At 49.9% G+C, this 12986-nt stretch overlaps 4 protein-coding genes across 4 annotated transcripts; 3 read left to right on the top strand and 1 right to left on the bottom strand.

Annotated features, from left to right (window-relative positions):
* Positions 1–1415: 1415 nt before the first annotated feature.
* On the top strand, positions 1416–5487 carry BHQ10_002822 (uncharacterized protein; the record flags this gene model as incomplete). Its single annotated transcript, XM_040875010.1, has 3 exons — positions 1416–1773; positions 2525–2617; positions 2723–5487. The coding sequence occupies 3 exons, from the start codon at positions 1416–1418 to the stop codon at positions 5485–5487; spliced, it is 3216 nt and encodes a 1071-aa protein (XP_040731326.1).
* An 808-nt stretch (positions 5488–6295) lies between these two features.
* BHQ10_002823 (uncharacterized protein) lies at positions 6296–7069 on the top strand (the record flags this gene model as incomplete). Its single annotated transcript, XM_040875011.1, has 1 exon — positions 6296–7069. One exon carries the CDS (start codon positions 6296–6298, stop codon positions 7067–7069), a length of 774 nt encoding a protein of 257 aa, XP_040731327.1.
* A 177-nt stretch (positions 7070–7246) lies between these two features.
* BHQ10_002824 (uncharacterized protein) lies at positions 7247–10087 on the bottom strand (the record flags this gene model as incomplete). The annotated part of the gene is made up of 3 exons (XM_040875012.1): positions 7247–7895; positions 7964–8077; positions 8136–10087. 3 exons carry the CDS (start codon positions 10085–10087, stop codon positions 7247–7249), a joined length of 2715 nt encoding a protein of 904 aa, XP_040731328.1.
* Positions 10088–11665: 1578 nt separating this feature from the next.
* On the top strand, positions 11666–12694 carry BHQ10_002825 (uncharacterized protein; the record flags this gene model as incomplete). The annotated part of the gene is made up of 2 exons (XM_040875013.1): positions 11666–11720; positions 11778–12694. The coding sequence occupies 2 exons, from the start codon at positions 11666–11668 to the stop codon at positions 12692–12694; spliced, it is 972 nt and encodes a 323-aa protein (XP_040731329.1).
* Between the last annotated feature and the right edge of the window lie 292 nt (positions 12695–12986).

Genomic DNA, 12986 nt, shown 5'->3' on the forward strand with positions numbered 1-12986 from the left:
GTATGTGCGTACGGAACTACCCTGAGGCTTAGAAGTTAGGACGAAGAAACGTCCTTCAAATTACACGGTCCCCAAGAGAATATCGTTCAGTTTACTATGTATATGATGACAACTATGACCGTGGATAGCAACGTTGTCAAATCTCATTTGATTATGCGTGCGCGTCGGCGAGTAATCAGAGTCGCATGCAAAGAATCAGATCAATCCGCAAATAAGGTTAGAGATCAACCAACATGTTTCTAGCAACTTAGCAAGACGTCATCAATCTACTACATAGTAAAGCCCAAGCAGAAGAGTGATGCGAACAGGCTGACACGAGCTTGTCAGCTTGACAAGCCTGCTCTCTATTCGAGTAAAGACTGTCAAATCGTTATTCGCGGTGTCTCGGAAATACTGGAAAATAAACGAGTGGTTCTTTCACGCAGATTGAGAAGGATAAGATACGTAATAAGGTCCGGCTTGTTTGATACTTCCAACCAATACATCGGTACGCGTATTGTAATGCTAGCGCGGATCTAGTGAGCGGCTTCTATTCCGCGGCAATCCACCTATTCAGCATTTCAGATGATCCCAGTCGCAATCTTCCGAGGTCGATCATGTATCACTTTTTTTTGACGGAATTTTCTTCCTTCGTATCCTCAAACTGAGGTCAAAGCCGCACCTGAAACTATTGAGTTCTCGTCGGCGTGTTTACGTCGTCTCCTATGCTGGTGTCTTATCTCCGCAGTCTGTCTTTCACTCCGTTCTACTACGTATTGGTTCCGCACTCGCTACGTATCATCTATTGATTTAGTGTTCTAGTAGTTACCGGGTAATTATTTCAAGCTACCAACGCATGGACCAGCAGACCTGACTGATGCCCAAGCCTTCAGCAGAATCAACACATTATATTGAACGTTGAGTACGTACAGCACTGAGAATATACTAGTAGTGCTAGTCAGTAAGCACCCATGACATACATAGTAGTACAATACGGCTACTGTAACAGCGGTAAGTATGATGGTAAGCTGCAGGGATAAGGCACCGCAGCCCCACCGGCACCCCATTGCTTCTGCGGGCTAAATTTACCAGTAGAACTCCTCTGTCTTCTCCACACAACAACACCTTTCCCTTTCTCTTCTCTCAACACCCGCGCCCGACCACTTCACCACTTCACCACTTCACCGACCTCTTCTCAACTTGGCAACGTTATTCGCACCGATCGATTATCGCCTCTCGCGTCATTCACCACTTGTCGATTGTTGTGGTTGTGTTTATCCTCCGTCACCGTCCCTCGCATCCGCGCGATTGTACCGGCACGTGTGAGCTCGCGACCTCCTCTTTCGCACTCGACCAGAACTCAACTATCCAGACAACTACCAAATTTCAACTTATCGAGCACCTTTTACCCATGCGAGTGACAAGATTGGAATAACATGGAATCTCGGCCACCCTCTATCCCCCATCCTCCGTTCCCTCGGCCGTCGCTTTTCAGCACCGCTCCTCAACACTCCCGTCAGTATGGATCCTCACAACCACAAACGTCGCGCCCGGAGGCACGGTCGCATACAGCGTACGAATCTTTACGCCGACCAGCAGACGAGCCAGCTCGAACAACGCCTACGTACGGTTACGCTGCACACTCATATAACCCAGACTTGAGGGCTCAGGCTCGGTCGACGTCCCCTACGCGTTTCGGCGCAATGCAGTCGGATGCAGCAAAACGCTCGGCGCTTGCTTCGCCCGTCAAGAACAATGGAAGTCTGGGGAAAGACAGTGCAATCTATCGTGACGGTAAGGAGCATTCTCCATTTGTTTTTCAAATACCCCTTGCTTGCCTCATACACTTGACACATTTTACCTTGCTGTTCAGCCCGTTCTTCCGTATTCCATGATTCTATTTCCTTTCTTGCCATGCCATAGCCCCTGTTCCCAGAAAGATACTGCCTGTAGCATACCAGCAGTCCTCTCGGGAGGGTCTGTGCCAGACTCAGTTTTTTTTTGCAGATCTGTGTGACGCATCTGTGTGACGCATCTGTGTAACTGCAAGCTGGCAATGAGAAGGCAGTACAGGCCTGCAGGATGCGTTCTAGATTTATTTCTATGCGATCAGTTTGATCAAACACGGACAAACTAGACAAGGACCATTCTGCGAGTCTGCGACGGTGTCGTCTCGTGGCAGGGGTGTGTGGCTACTGCTAGCATCTGTGTGTATGCATCGACCAGCATCGGCAAAGGCGCCGATCGATGATCCGTTTCTGCGATGGCTACTGCCACAGAGTCAATGATGGACGGGGCTAGCCAAGTTCGACTTCCACCTGATCCCGGGAACGCTAGCCGTTTTGGCTGAGCTCTCTTGCTAGCTCCTTCGGGACTAGCGCATACCCCTGCCCGCATGGCCCAAAAGATTGTGAACCAAACCTGAGGCCACGAGAGTCGCCGCTTCCCTGTGTTACGTCTACTGCCTGTTCCACTCTTTGCCGTTGATCACTCATCCTTAATCACCATGACTTCTCTTTATCTCTGTTTCTCACTTCTTTTATAGCGTCAGGCATGCGACGTACCTCATCTCCACGGGACCAGGAGAGCCGTTGGTCCGCGAACCGCGGCCGGAACCTCAAGTCACCTACTGCTGCTGGTGAGATTCCTTCCATTGCGGCTCGAATATTCAGCTGTCGCAAACAAATGACTTTTTGAATCGTCATCGGTCTTTGATTAATACTCATACTAATCCGGATTGTAGCGACCTCAGAATCTTCTGCGCATACTATCGGAAACCGCCAAATGCCTCCTCCGTCGCCTCCACAGCCGTACCCAGCCCGCAACTCATCCGCTTCTCTATCCCAAACTTCCTCAAGTCTATTTTCCCGTGACAACGGCTTCGGATCGATACATCGTCCTGGAACGAGCATGTCGATATCGTCAATGCTTGGATCAGACCCCGATCGACCATCCCGCGATCACCCGACCTCTCTCTTCTCAAGGCCGTCTGTGTCCTCACCGTTTGGGACATCTCGCAACTCTACCGGAGCAATGTCACCTCCGACTGCACCTGCCAGACCTGCATCTTCCATCGACCATCCTCTGATGCGCCGATCAGAAACACCAGACAAACCTGTCGCAAAAGACCCACTCTCTCGACAATCGTCGCGATCGGATTCTGGCGGATTCTCGGACTCGACGAAATTTTCCTTCGGGCGATCGTCGTTCTCACAGTATCCTGAAAAGCCGACCACCACTCAAAAATCGCCCCGCAATTCTACTGCCTCTGATCCGCCATTCGGCCATTCTCGCCGAGTGAGTCTCAACAGCGCCATCCAACGCCCAAATAGTCAGCCACAACAGGAGGAATCTCGAGCACCCGCATATAGCCCTCGAACACGGGCATCGGGGGACAGCATTTTCGGGAGCGCACATCGCAATACATCCTATCTCGATGATACGCGTCCATTTGCTAGATACGGTGGATTATACTCAGACAGGGCTAGGGAAGAACAGCTAGCGCGAGAACGAGAGAAGGAAAGGAATACTCCTCAAGAAACAGAGAGAAAGTCAGCCTTTGGATTGCTACATGGAAGATATGGAGCTCCTGCGAATCGGGACGAGGACCGACCTCCAAACCGCCCTTCATGGGAAATTGGTAGAAGTCAGCCCAAGTCCCCCGAAGCGCGGCGATTCACAACTGCATCAGAGTCAGGTGCCGGTTCGGGGTTCGGCTTTGGCGCTATCCAAAGTTACACCAAGTCGCTAGGTTCACAGTTGGGTGCTTCCAGGAGTGCCCCCGCCACCACTCCCTCCCACTCGAATTTCTCCCTCCACTCCCGGCAAAGTCAGCCGACACCACCTCCGAATGAGCAGTCTTTCCTAGGGAAACCCCAGCCACGGCCTCGTCCGCTTTCAGTCACGTCGGTGCCTTCGGCAAGCCAATCAACTCTTGGTGCATTGGGATCCGCAGCAGCCGACGAGCAACGTAGGAAAGGCAGTGATGATTTGATTCAACACCGTACTCTACTAGGGATTGGTGCAGATGGCAAGCGTGCTGGGCGTGCATCACCCTTACCGCAAGCGGTCCAAGGAGCCCAAGCCCAGTTCATTGGTTCTGCTGGAGAGACTGGTCTCAAAGGAGAATTAGGCAGAGTATTTGCAGGCATCGGTAGTGGCGTGGGCACAGGGCCTTCCAGTTCTACAGGAAGCGGTCCCCCCACACCAATGACTGCGAGCCCATTCAAACGGGATAGTTTCGGAGCATCGGACCATGCTGACGAGGGCAAAGGCGGTCGTGGTGGTGCTGCTCTGGGCAGGAAGCGAAGCTCCAAAGACGAGGAGCCTTCAGACCTCGGCGAACAGGCCCAAGAATTACGAGGCACCCCGTCAACTCGAGGTGGATCCCGAAGGGGCCGGCACGTCCACCACCACCATCACCAGTATGTGACTCTCAACGACATTCTATGGGGTCGGACTAACCATGAAAACTACAGTCATCATCACCATCGCTCTAAGAATGAGGATGAGAGTGTTGCACCACGCTCAAATATTGGAGCTACAAGTGTGCTAGGCAAAGCGCCTACCCCGGCTGAACCGGTAGCTCCGGTAGCTACTACGTTGCCAGCGCATCACCACCACCATCACCACCATCACCACCACGCGCCTCGCAATGCATCATCTAATATCACCTCAGCTCCAGCAGTTGTTACACTGCGAGATACTCGAACTCTGGTCAATATCAAGCCACTTTTGGAAAGCGTTGCTCAGTTTCCGCGACATCATCTGGGTTCAACATTGTACGCGCCACGTATCGGCGTGCCCAGCGCAAGTTCATCCGGAGAAAGCCAGAAGTTTGGCTATACCAGTACTCCTGTTCCTATACCTCGATTTGAAGGAAAAGAGAACTGCACATTTACTATTCGTGTACCTCGCTTCCGTATCGATCCCAGTCATCGAGAGGAGATTTGCGCACGTCGAGCTGTCTGGGGAACGGGTGTCTACACAGATGACTCTGATCCTGTAGCAGCTGCCATTCACTCTGGCTTTATTCGCGGAGAATGGGGTGAGGATGTCGACATCTCAATGCTCGACCTCGAGATTAAGAGCGACTATCACCATGCACCTCAGCCGACAGCTGATTCAAGCGCAACGGCGAAACCGTCTATCCCGCCCGTGCCTCCACCAAACAAAGATCTACACATTACACTACTTATCCTGCCCCGATTGGAACGCTACGAGTCTACCCTCATGTTCGGCCTCAAATCTCGAGCCTGGGAAGGAAACCACGACGGTATGAGCTTCAAAGTTGAACGCATCGAATGGGTCGACGAAGGATCAACACGCGGCGAAGAGCGTAGTGGAGCGGCACGACGAAAGCGGCTGCGCAATATGATGCAAACGGGGCGTATCTGTACGGGGCCAGGCCTGCTACGATTGCGTGGAGGTCCTGGCTTATTGCTCGGTAGTACTACGGATTTGGTTGCTGGCCAGCCGGCATCTGCACCTGTGCAGCCTGTATCATAACATATAAGGTTCTACTGGTGTGAGGGGTTAGGGTTTATGGTGTTACGGCTGTTGTATGGTAGCGATCTTTTTTTTTTCTGCAATTTGTTCATCCTCAACCATTCTTGTCTCTGTTTTAGATTGGTCGGCGTTCAATATCCGGATCGAGTTTTTTAAAGCGGTTCATCAAAGCTGTATGTAGCTCAGTCTGGCGCAATACAAGTTCCTCATTTGAAAAAAACAAGGATGTATAGACCAAATACTATAGCCCAACATAACCCGAGTAACGAACCCGCGGCGATCACAGATTCGTGTCTGAGTCGTGATCAGTTCACGGACCCGCGTATGAGCTCTAGGCCCAGTTCAAAGCGCCAATAAGCCCAGCCGCAACCTGAGTCCGCACTGCGTATTCGGGTAACTGATTCATCCGACCATACCTAGTTAGGTGTTAGACAGGGTTCTTCGTTGGAATCGTCCGGATTTTAGCGTTCGGATTGTGGAGTATGGCCGATGGATAAAGCCGAATTAGTGAGATGTAGCAGTGCGGAGCAGATTTAGATCTAGAGCCAAAAGTAATAAGGGCAAAGGATTGGATGAGAACCTAGGTAAATGGAGTACGGATGTAAGCTTGATTAATCTCCGGATTCAGAGTATGCATCTGTGATGTTTGAATGGTTTTATGAATTCATGGATGTAAATTCAGGTGCGGGGAGGTATAAATATAACTCAGGTCCGCTGTCGTGCTACTACTGTTGACCTATCTCCAGTCTGGGGTACAACATCAAAGTAGGAAACAACATTGGCAACAAAGGGAAAACATACGACGAAGATGTCCTCCGTCCTCATCACCGGCTCCTCGCGCGGCCTGGGCCTAGAACTAGTCAAACAACTGCTCCTCCTTCCCCCGACAACCATCAGCACAATCTACGCAACATCTCGCACCTCCTCGCCTCCGGAACCACTATCGCGCGTCATCACAGCATCCAACCATCGTGTAAGACACGTTCAGCTTGATGTCACAGACCCTGCCAGCATCACCGCCGCAGCCGATCAAGTCACCCGCTTGAGTGAGGGCAAAGGCCTCGACATCCTTATCAACAATGCCGGCACTCAATCCGAGCGACCAAGCAGCACAAGCGGCATGAGTCTCTCCGATCTTGAATCCACAATGCGTATCAATGTGACGGGAGTACATCTCGTTACAACCGCATTCCTCCCTCTCCTCAAAGCCTCAAAAACCAATAGCAGTCAAACCAAGAAAATAGTAAACATAACCAGCACCCTCGGCTCCATAACCTGGTCCCACAAATCCGACATCGCCCCCGTGCCAGCGTACAAAATCTCAAAAGCGGCGCTGAACATGTTAACTGTACAATACGCGACTGAGCTAGCACCGAAAAAATTTACGGTGTTTGCGATTAGTCCCGGCTGGTTGCAGACGGATCTGGGTGGTGGGTATGCACATTTGAAGCCCGAAGAAGGGGCGAGGGAGGTGGTGAGGATTCTGTTGGAGGCGACGCACGAGAAAGATAATGGGGTTTTTAGGGATATTTGTGTGAAAGGGTTTGGGGGGACTTATTCAGGGGTTAATCCGCCGTGGTAGACTTTATACCTAGACACATTCAGATTGGTCTTTGCGAGTTTACTATGATGGTTTTGATGTTCTCGCTGGAAAGCTTGGACTCCATAGAGCATGGTATTCTCCGTATATAGTTCACACATGCAATAATGCATTCACTTCGTCTGTATATACGCATAGGTTAATGTCATGCATTACTGCCTACTTCGACTTCGCAACAGTCACTTGAAGACCGCTACTTGGGAGGTCAAAGTGCGTGCCCCCTCTCAATCTCTGTCCACCTGCCGTCGTGACCGAATAAGTATCGGTGGTACCGGGCGTCTCAACCCAGACAATCACTTCCGTAGCTCCAGAGACCCCCGGAACAATGGTCAACTGTACAGATCCGGGCTGACCATTGCTCGCAAATATGAATTTATCAATCTGTCCCGCGCTGATGGTGACATAGACACCCAACACAGCCACATAGATACGTCGTCGCACGGGGTCGCGTGGGTTTACCGTTACTGTGTTGCCTGCCACAGCGATATTTCCACCGTATGCTATCAGGCCAACGTCCGGGTCATGGACTACATACGTACCGGATCCAAGCATCACGCCAAGGAAGTTCTGACCGTAGTCACCTGAGTACGCGTCACCTTCCAACGTGTCGGGGAATGAGTGGAAGGCGTTGTACATCGAACCGTCCGCGCGTACGTTGCTTAGTGGACCTGTGATACCGCCATAAGCGACACGAAGAAGATATGTGTCCGACGGCGTTTGGCGGAACTGCGCAAGTAGAGGGAGTGCATTTAGGCTGGAGCCATAGTGGTGCAGCATACGTTCGATACGCTGGAGTTTGCCGGCATATCTAGATTTGGACTCTATATTAGTGAAAGAATAATAGGAAACGATGTAGAGGAAAAGAAAGTTTCGTACATAAAGTCCCAGTAACGACGGGCGTTGCCATTCCAACCCCAGTGCGAGACGGTAGGTGAATAGCCAAGAATGGTACCGATCGCTTTGGTGGAGGTGGATGATAGGTTGAAGTAACTGTTTCCATGAGTATCTCATTAAATAGAAGAGGGTGTTCATGTTGTATGTAGCTTACTTGCTCCAGTAGTACACTCCTTCCTGCCCCGTCGAGTCCCACGCCATCTCACTGCCAAACGGCACAGCTTGAGTATCCCAGGTATCAGCTCGTAGTTTCATGGCAGCCTCTACCTGCGCTGCCTCATCGGTCCAACCTTCCCGCCGCAGGTCTACGAGCAACTCGCCCACAACCGTTTCGCCCATTAACCCCAAACGCGAGTAGCCTACGAGGCCATCACCGTTGGAATCCGTTGCAAAGCATGTGATGGTTGTGTTATAGGCATGAGCAAGATACCACTCCCAATCAAAGTTCGGGAAGAGTGCAGGGTTGTCACGACCAGCTCGGTACAACGCCCAGTATGACCCCAAGACATGGATATAATCATATGCACGGTCCGTGGAGTATGCGGCGGCCTGACTCCAGGACCACCAGTTTCCCCAGTCAATGCTACTGCTGTATGCATAATTCGGAAGTACTGTAGGATCGTAGTAGAAGACGCTCTTACGCACAGTGAAATTATTGGCGTTCTGAACGGTGGTAGATAAGACCTGGGTTGCGAACTGCTCAAGTTGTCCCACCTCAGCGACGTCAGCCTGTGCGAATTGCTTCATTGTGGATGCGAGATGGATTGTGCCGCCTTCGTCGCTCAAACCAGCAATCCACACGCGCGGCTCCTGGTCGACTATCGCCTGCACGGAGTCATCCCACGTCATAACGGACGGCGCACGGCCAAAAGGATCGCTGGAGTCGTCAAACCACATTTCGGTGGTTGTAAAATTACCGAGCGTTTTCAGCACATCTGGGCCAGAGGCAGTGATGAAGTAATGTACCGTCTGTGTCTTGCCGTCACTGTAGTTGATGGTAATCTTCGTACGGCCTTGGACGGCATCAGTAGGGGTTAGCTGAAGATATTTGGATTGGCGCACAATCTTGAACGCGTTGCTATCGGCGGCCACGTTTGAAATAGAGGCGTTGTGAAATATGAATAGATTGGCTGTCAAATCTAAGGGTACGACATAGCTCGCGCCAATAGTCAGTGGTGTACCTGTTGTTTGGACAGCCCGCTGAATGCCACGCACACCGCCAGAGACGAGGGAGAAACGTAGGCCAACGGTGATTGATCTACCAGGCTGTAATACAGTAGAGGTAGCTGTGTTCCAGGGTGTTGCATTGACCCATTCATTTTCCTCGTAGGCCAAGGAGTAAGTTTGCCACTCATAGAAACCTTCAAAAACCTGACTACCGTAAGCGTCGGCCGTGTAAACATCTGGTTCATTTAGATTACGCCACGCTTCTAAGGGGGTCTTGGTGTTTCTCAACGGAGTTACGATTAGGGCATCTCCGTTACCAGACACAGGTACCACTTGGAGATAGCCCGCGTCGAGTCCGATATATGGATCTGTTAGAGAACAGTAGGCTTGAATGTCCTCGGCGGTGCGGTTCGTAAATATGCTGTTGAACTCCGTCGGGAATCCAAGGCTACCGATTTCCAGACTAGTGCTCCCCTGATTGGCGATGGTGAAGGAGAGACCAAGGTCCCCATCAMCCTCGAGCCACTGGCGAGTGATCTGTAAGGGACTGCCCTTGGGAAGAGTTGGCTTTAGGTCGGCAGCTGCCAGTGTGGAACCATTGGTGTTGGTGATAGCCAAGACAGATTGTCTAGCCTGCGACGAATCACCATCAATCCATGTCTGATCGCTAGTAGAGCGATATCTAAAGGTAATATCGCCGTTGTGATACTGGCCATTGCCCGCACGAAAGGGCAGATAATCAAAGGGCAGAAAATCAAAGGAGCTGCCTTTAGGCTTTAGAGACGCTAGTACCTGGGCATCCTTTACCAATTCGACGTCGAAATTGGCGGTTGAGAAGGAGATGTAACCGTCTTTCAGTCCTAGATTATCTGTTTGAGCTCTCGCGGTGAGAAGTAGCGCAGAGAAGAACAGCTGAAGAGAGAGAAATCGCCAATCCATTACAGAAGGCGGTTATTTGTAAGTATGGCTATAGAGGTTGGGTTGCGCACAAAAAAATAAGTCTTGTCTTAGACATTCCCATGGCATTTATAGCTTGGCCGAGCGACAGTATTTGAGAAAATTACCCGATCGAGTATGGTTGGCATCGTTATTATTCATATCTAGGTTTGCACCGTATGCATCATATGCGTCAGGAAGCACCTTCGGATCTTTTTTATGCACCATTCACGTACCATTCCCCTTACCCTAGAGAGATGAATGTCATGCGATAGGCTGAGTCTTGTGGGGAAGATTCAGTCTGGATGCGACGTTGTAGATCGTAGCGAAGAAAGCGTACAACCAATAGCACGCAGGTGATATTGTCGCTTTCAGATTTACATGTGTCTTTGCAGGTAGAGCGCATGGGGGGCGACAGTGTGGGACAATCACTAGAGGGATCGGATAATAGTGTCGGTTATATCAAGACTTTTTAGTCCAAATAAGCGCTCCTCACTTGTCGATCATTTCGACTACTTATTACTACGAGGAAGCGAGCTGGAAATATCCGCCCTTGGCAACTTCTCTACGCAAATCCTGGTTGTAACTTGGTGCCTCCACTTGTACCGACACTGTCTGATAGCGCATAATCAGCTTAAAACAGGCCGTACTGTGGATCAGTACTTAACAATTTTTGCTTGGTCAAGCATTCAACAATACTTTCATCAAAGACCTTTCTATTACCTTTGCTGTGTCTGCCAATGCCGCATTGAAGCCTACCTTCAGCACTGGCTCTGTTGCCCCCAGCTCATACATCAGCGAGGCAATATCTTCCCTCGTCCCCCATGGTGCCCTTAGCGGCAAACCTCCCTTTGGGTTGTCATAGGCACTTCCAACGGTGACTTGATACGACCTACCCGTGCCTGGCTAATGAGAGTTTACAAACTATGTAGACTTTAGTGCTATCGACTATAGAGTACTTTTCTCAAGATTTATAGTGAGCTGGAAAATGCCACACTTCCGAAGCCTAAAGCAGCTCCATCGCTGGTGGAGAGAGTTGAAATAGTCTTGTTATATAAAACTGACAAGTTATTTATCTTTCTCGAGAGTCGTCAGTCGTAAGTCGTGACGAACTGGATTTATTTTGTGAGAGCTTAGTAGAGGCTTCAATTTTGGGGGCCATCTGGAGGCCATCTGGAATTACACCTATCTAAGAGTGTAAAAAATCAAAATGGTAGACTTTGTAGATTTTAAACGGAGTGGGAAGGGACATTAATAATCGAGATACAGATCGGATAACGGCACAGCTCTAAGTCTATCACAAGAGAAAACCATCAGACTTAGGCATTATATTATTATACCCATGACCGATGTGAAGTGGCTTCGGCGGATATACCAGTCGGGACGAGTAGTGGCAGTGACCTCTGAGCGGTTCCTCTCGGAAGCATCGGTCCAGATGCCCTGAGGCCATGATATAAATATGGTTACTACGTGTTGTTCATCAGTTCAAAGAGAGGACCAAAAACTCAAAGCAACACTCCAGCAATTCAAGTAACATCAATTTCACTGCTTCGACTTGGTAAAAATACCTATATATCCAACATGTCTGGCAAAATCGATGTTCACCACCATTACTATCCCCCGACATTCACCGCAGGTAGGTAGAATACCTAGATATTATGCACGCAATATTATCTCATTAACGACTCTATAGCCCTTGAACGAGCCGGGGGTGACCCCTCTGGTTGGTTCGTCCCTACTTGGACCCTCGAAGCCGACAAAGAGATCAACGCAGCCTGTGGAACTGGTACCACCATCCTCTCCATGACAGCTCCAGGCGCATGCATCGAGAAAAAACCCACAGCTGCCGCAAAGCTAGCACGCGAAGCCAACGAATTCGCAGCAGCTATCCGCGATGCCGAGCCCAAATCTTACGGCTTCTTCGCTTCCCTGCCTTCTCTTCTCGATACCAGAGAGTCCCTCGAAGAAATCGCGCATGGCCTCGACGTCCTCAAAGCCGACGGCGTTATCCTGTTTACCCGCTACGGCGAGGATAACCACTACCTAGGTCACCCAGATTTTCACCCGATTTGGGAAGAATTGAACCGTCGCAAAGCCGTCGTATTTGTGCACCCAACACACGCCGTGGATACAAATCTTGTGAATAAGAATCTGCCACAGCCTATGTTTGATTATCCGCATGAGACAGGTCGCACAGCCATGGATCTAATTACTAGTGGCAATCTACGCCGTTATCCGGACGTCAAGATCATCTTGTCGCATGCTGGCGGCACTTTGCCCTATCTCATTAACCGTGCAGCTGGTATGCTGCCATACACACCCGATGATATTGGTCTTTCGGCGCAGGAGATTATTGATGAGGCACGAAAATTCTATTATGACACTGCGCTTTCGACTAGCCACGAAACTCTAGATCTGCTTTACAAAGTTGCTGGTGCGGATCATGTGCTCTTTGGCTGCGATTTTCCGAATGCGCCGGTGCCTAGTATTCATTTCTTCCGTGACTTGTTTGATACATACAAGGTTGATGGGAGTCGTGATCAAGTAGATGTGACGAGGCGGAATGCGTTGAAAATTTTGTCGGGGTTGAGAGAGCGTCTTGCATCATGACACACGCCAGCAGATTAGGAAAGCTGTCGATGCTTGACAATGAACTTCTGTTTTTTTAGACCTATACTATTCTTGATTGTTTATGTACATGATATTATATATAATAACTAATTGCAATATTTTCTTCCATATGTATATCACAATACCCTGGAAAGAAGATTATTACGCTACGTATAAGAACGTCGTAAATAGTACTAAATAAACATGAGGGCGTTCGATAAATCCACGTTCTCGAAGGTCGAGCCACACCCAAAGAATACATCTCGATTCAGTCTACACAGTATAGTTTCGT

This window comes from Talaromyces amestolkiae (assembly GCF_001896365.1).
Source record: "Talaromyces amestolkiae strain CIB chromosome Unknown scaffold4.1, whole genome shotgun sequence".
Taxonomy (NCBI): Eukaryota; Fungi; Ascomycota; class Eurotiomycetes; order Eurotiales; family Trichocomaceae; genus Talaromyces; species Talaromyces amestolkiae.